Raw genomic sequence first — 6,093 nt, 5'->3', positions numbered from 1 at the left:
GGGGCCCAATTGGCTGGGGCCCTCTTTTAGGTGTATGAGGGATAAAAATCATGTGCGCCACTAAATTTATTACTCTGGAGAAATAAAAGGCTAAAGAAGCAACGGAATACCCTTCCTAACCTAAAGAATTTGAAAAGATGGATAATGCTTTGAGTATCTCAGCAGAGAAATAGTAAATGTCAAACCATGATTACCAATGTCTGTTTCAGAACTGGCACTTCATGATGGTGATGACTGTCAATATCATACTTTGCGCCCATCTTCGTTGTCACAGTAAATCATCATGACTGTCATCTGACAGGAAATAGGGATAGCTTATTTTTATGTCAAAGTTATGCCTTAGCAGGGGGAATGCAAGGTCTATCCCCAGGTTTCCTTCTTCCAGCAGATGGTAAGAGGAGAAAGAGAAAATTTTAAAGCCATGCAGATTCAAATCTTGAACTTTATTATCATATGTTAGTCATAAGCTATCACTCTTTTCTACAGTGAGGGTTTGTGTTCTCTGTATTGTAGGCCGTCACATCATCTGAATGGGCAAGCCGAGGGATCCGGGGCTTCCTGGTGGGTCCGGCGAACGTCCAGTCTCCAGATGATATCCAGGTCACGGGGGTCTGGCATATGGAACTGATCGATGGCAATGAGCTGAAGGAAGATATCAATGCTTGTCTTTCACATTTCCCATGTGGTATGTTCTCAGGGCTTGAGTTCATTTTTTGGGTATGTTTTTTTATGCAGGATAAATTTCCAGAACAAAATTTATATAATACTTTGATAGTTTCAGTTGTGTGTTTCTTTGTGATTTTGTTCCTTTTCAATTCCTTTTCAATGTAATGAGCTTTGTTTTGTCTAAAAGAGAGTGTATATGCTCTGTTAGTATATTTTTTTTTTCTGTTTAAATTTTTCAAATATTGTCCCACAGGCAACAGAGTGGTGGGTCTGGTCTTCTTGCCGTCTTCAAATTGTTCCAAGTCAAAATCTGAAGCAGATCCTGCTTGTTTAGCAGAGGAATTTGCAGAGCAAAATGGCAGTGGTGCACAGTGGCTGGTATGTTCTTTGTTGTCACGTTGGCAGAACTAAGAGCTCGTTGTTTTTTGGTACGCTTAAAGAAATAAAAAAAAAAGAAAGAGCAGTGGCTGTTTGTCACAAATTTTCTGCTCGGGTGACTGATCATTTGAATCAGTTGTAAAGGTGTATATTGTCACCGTTTAAAGTGGTTGGCGGGTGCACTGGTGTGGTTTGCTTCTTCTCTCCTATGAAACATCTATCGTCCTTATCTCCCCTTCTTCTTTTTTATGTTTGCTACTCTGTTATAACACCTCTAATCTTCAGCACTTATTTTATATGACATTATTGTGTTTCAAGTGCCGTAAAACTCTTACTAAAACTAAACTGTTTCTTGCAGCCCGTACCTTCGATCTATGAGCAAAGCTTGACATCAAAAGGAAGGAGATCCCTGAAGAGAGAGAGAAAGGTAAAGTGTGCCCCTTGAGGTTTTGGTTCAGCCACCATTAGTTCAGGTTTGCTTGGTTTGAAGACAGAACGTTGAAAAGGGAGGGAAAAACTGCTGAGAGCGCTGCTGCTCTTTTGTGTGATGGTTCCACTGTAGAGTTTGAGTGTATCAGGTGTGGGTCACGATAGTTGTGGGAGAAGCTCCATCATCGTGTATATGTATAGTTAATGTATGGTTGTGAAAGTTCTTCTGTATGTGGTTGAACTGGTTTTTCTTGTGTCTGTGAAATATTTTCTCTTTTGTGAATGATCATGTGATTGGTGTAAAGCTCTCAGAGCTTATATTAGTATGAGATAGAGCGCTATATAAATGTAATCTACTATTATTATTATTATTATTTGAGGAATACTGTCGAAGTACAGCAACATTCAACTTTGCAGATTTTCAAGTCATTATAATTATACTTTTTAGTTTAAAGCGCTTTTGATGCCCCTGCTAACTTGTATCATGTCTTGCTGACAATACTATACCTCAGATAAGCTTGAATTCAAGCTTTTCAGACTTTTTAGTCTTTAACTTCTTAACTTTTTCATGAAGAACCAGTTGATGAAGTATCACATTGAAATCTGGAAGACTGATTCAAAACAATAGGAACTGCGACTACCAAAAGATTATTGTATATGATATGATATTCATTGTACTGGCTTTATGATTGTGTTTCAAGTTTACAATCTTATTATTATTAGCAAAAGTTTTGGTAATGCACATATTTTGCAATGTAGTTTGCTGATCAGATTTGTTGTTTACAAACCTTTACTTTCATGCTTTCTATTTCATGCCCTTCTGCTTATAGTATTTATTGAATTTCTTGTATTTATGGATAGAACAGGAACTTGTTAATGTGGGTGATTGGCAGGTGCTACGGTGTGGTTTGCTCCTTCTTTCTTATGAAGCATCTATTGTCGTCCTCTCTCCTCCTTTTCCTTGTATGTTACTCACTAGTAACACCTCTAGTCTTGGGCACTTATATTACGTATTTGTGTCACAAGTGCCGAGTGGGTGGTTGACGGGTGCTCAGGTGTGGTTTGCTCCTTCTTCCTTAGTATACACCTGATTGCCTGCATCTCTCCACCTTTTCTTTGTTTGCTACTCTGGTGTAACACCTCTCATCTTTGGCACTTATACAATCTACTTGGCACAGGGCACTTACACACCAACAAGCACATAAACAGAATTAACCCCATGTGGGAACCCCATGGCAGACATTGTGACTACCACGAGGAGACCGTTGAACATCTTCTCCTACACTGCCCAAACCTGGCAGTTCTTCGACGCAGGCTCCTACACACACCTACAGACTTACAAAGCCTGCTCTGCTCTGGCGCTGACCAAATGACAAGGGCATGTGGTTACTTGAGGGAGGCATTGCGCTGCCAAGGGCGAAATGCTCGCAGCTAAAGGGGTTTGAAAACAACAACAACAACAATCTACTTGTGTTTCAAGTACCATAAAACTCTACTTATCAAAACTAATAACACCAAAACAAAACAAGTGCAGTTAAAGTCTTACTAAAACATAAAACTAACTTGATGATGTATGTTTTGTCGTCTTCTCCACACAGGCGGAGCGAGAGAAGACTCTGGGTAAGAAATGGTTTGACATGAAAGCGCCGGACAAGGACGACCCTGCTCGTGTGGACATGGAGCTCATTCAGATGCGGGGAGTTCTCGACCCCAAGCGCTTCTACAAACACCAGGACCGCAAGGCGGTGCCGAAGTATTTCCAGGTATTCCTTCCCTTTTGCTTCACCGTTAAAACAGTGTGTATGACTTTTTCCTACCAGTTCTTGGATTCTGTCACTTTAGAAGTTCCGATTTTTATTTTTAAAATTTGTGTTTGTTTGTTTGTTGGGTTTTTTAAAAATATTTGTTTTATGACGGTTAATATTTCAAGCCCGTCTAAATTTGTATAAAACTAATTTCACGGACAAACATATGGTTTTTTTAAAAAACTTGGTGCGAATATGAAGTCCCGCTAATTTAGTAGGTAGTGCCTAGCCAGACGTGTATTAGACAATCACCTGTACAATCATCCGTCTCCCATTACCCTGTTGTGGTTTTGTTTTGTTTATTTTATTTGGGTTTTTTTTTTTTAGTTTTTGGAAACGTCTCCATTACTGTTCTCCTCATCAATGGGTGGTTGACTTAAACAATTTCGACTGTATTTACTATCAATCAATCGATCGATCCACTCTTCCTCTCTTCATTTCTCCGTGCGATATTTTTTCCTCAGATGGGCACGGTGGTGGACGAGGGCACGGACTTCTACGCCAGCCGCCTCACCAAGAAGCAGAGGAAGCAGACGCTGGTGGAGGAGCTCATGGCAGACGCAAACATCAGACAGTACGTTCGGCTGGCCTCGTGGCTGCTTTTTCGTCTTTTAGGGTTTTTTTCCGTTTAACCCTCCTTAGAGAAAAAATGCAAATTGGTACAGTTTGGATGCACAACAAGATCAACAGGACTTGCAAAGACGATCCTACAAGGCACTGTGCAAGGATAGAGAAAGTAAGGTAGACGGAAAAAGAGAGGGGAAGACAATGTGAAGGGATGGACAAGTTTTAAGTTAGGTGAGGCCCTTCAAAAGGCTGGAAATGGAGAAGGATGGAGACAAGTGGTTGCCTGATCAACCTTGGTACCCCAACGATCATCTAAGACTAAGGGATAAGTAAATAGTTTTAAAGTTTTAGTAAGAGTTTTACGGCACTTACTACACAATAAGTTCATATGAGTGCTGAAGATTAGAGGTGTTACAAGAGTAACAAACGCAAAATGAGGGAGGAGAGATAAGGATGACAGATGTTTGATAGGAAATAAGGAGCAAACCACACCAGAGCACCCGCCAACGACACAGTTTAACCCTCCAAGTGTTGATAGTTGATTGAGTCTGCCTTAACTGTCATTCTATACTGTCACTGCTGATTGAATGGGCCGTAAGGTTTACCCCGGGCAAAATTGTTCTTGGTAACTTGTCGTAAACTGTAGCTCAAAGTACAATTCTGCTAAGCCCACAATTGGTGATGGTTGTGCATTCAGTTTGTGGACAGGATACATGGCATATATATTTTCCTGGAAGATCAGAGTCAGACGATAATGATTTGGTTGTTACGTTTCTTCAAACTTGGGAGTGTTGGTCAAGTTTACAACCTACTGCAACACAGCAGCAGCTCACTCGGTTGGTTCTGAAGTGAACTGACGAGAACTGCTGTTAGCGGTCATGTACTGTGTGTGTGTTGGTTTTTTGTTTTTGTTTTTTGGATGAATTTTCATTTTTTGACATTTGCACATTCATTACAATGGGCTCTCTCCGCCCTGATTTTTTGTTTTATCTCTTGCGCTAGTTCTGCTGTTTTGTTTCCTGACCGTAAAAGTTTTTTTTGCAAATGAATGATAATCAAGTTCTTTATTTTTTCTGCAAAAGAATTCTTTAAAGTCTTGTACATTGTTTTTCCCATGGAAAATAGAGAGAAGATAATTTCATTAGTCTTCTCACGAAAGTTTATTGTTTGTCATCAACATTGAATCTGTAGCACCTGTGATAATCTATCGGAAGTTGTTTTATTGCAGGAATCTAGTATAAGCCTATAGTCACAGTAGTGTAGTCCTCCAAATTAGAGAATCTGCTGTGTCGTCTTTCTGCTTCATTTTTTTTCTTATTTTTTTTCCCCCACAGGTACAACAAGAAAAAGTATGCAGAACTTCAGCAGAAAATGAGAGGGAAAAAAAAGTTCAAGGGCAAAAGTCAATGATGAACACAGCAGACATCAGAGTGCTTTATGTAAATGACGAACTGGATTCTATCAGTTATTTGTTTATTTCAATAAAATGTTGGTTGAATGTTCTCTTAGTGTTTTACTCTTTTTTTTATTGGTAAATATTAAATTGTGGTTTTATGTGTACAAGGCAGGACAAAGGGCTAGAACTCTGATGGCCGCTGTATTGGAAAAGTAAAAGTTAAGTATGTGTATGGGGAGAACACTATTCATGTAGAACTAGCTGGGCCCCCTTTCGATAAAAGGAATGATTGGTGCATTAACATCAACTGAAAGTCATTCGCCTACTATATTTACACTCTACTGGAATGGAGCAATAAATGTTGAGAGAAAAGTGACACATGTGTTTCCAAGTTGCCAAATATATAACAGATGTATAGATTGATTCTCTACAATTCTACTTTCGTGGTTGTACTCTTCATTATTTCAAAGATGTGGAATTAGTGCGCATGGCTAGTGAACGGAAACCTCACTTGTTTACAATGGCATCTTACAAGATGGACTTTCCCAAGATTAGATCTAAATGAAACTAATGAAAGACTGAATATTAAACTGCAGTGACTTCAGGATCCTCTCTGAAACTGAGCACCTTTTGAATGATTCTGAACCACCATTAATTTTGTCAAATTCGAAAGTTATTATTTAAGTGGTTGGGAAGTTTTAGGCGGCCAAAGTGACAAATTTTCCCAAATACAGTCGAACCTGCCCTGACGGCCACCTCTATAAGACGACCACCTGTACAAACGGACACTTTCCATTTCCCCCCTTGCGTTTTTTCTATATAATTTAACTGTGTAAAACGGGCACCTGTCCA

General features: G+C 39.5%; 1 protein-coding gene across 1 annotated transcript in view; it reads left to right on the top strand.

The window, feature by feature from the left end:
* The window catches only part of LOC101847491 (ufm1-specific protease 2), a gene marked incomplete in the record, with an annotated part of 26,151 nt that overhangs the window by 4,578 nt on the left and 15,480 nt on the right, over positions 1–6,093 (top strand). The window contains 2 exon segments of the mRNA XM_013082031.2: positions 514–685; positions 920–1,044. Coding sequence (XP_012937485.1) covers positions 514–685; positions 920–1,044 — 297 coding nt within the window.

This window comes from Aplysia californica, unplaced genomic scaffold, assembly GCF_000002075.1.
Source record: "Aplysia californica isolate F4 #8 unplaced genomic scaffold, AplCal3.0 scaffold00156, whole genome shotgun sequence".
NCBI classification, from domain to species: domain Eukaryota; kingdom Metazoa; phylum Mollusca; class Gastropoda; order Aplysiida; family Aplysiidae; genus Aplysia; species Aplysia californica.
The sequence above is the reverse complement of the archived record's forward strand: the minus strand, read 5'-3'. Positions and strand labels throughout refer to the sequence as shown.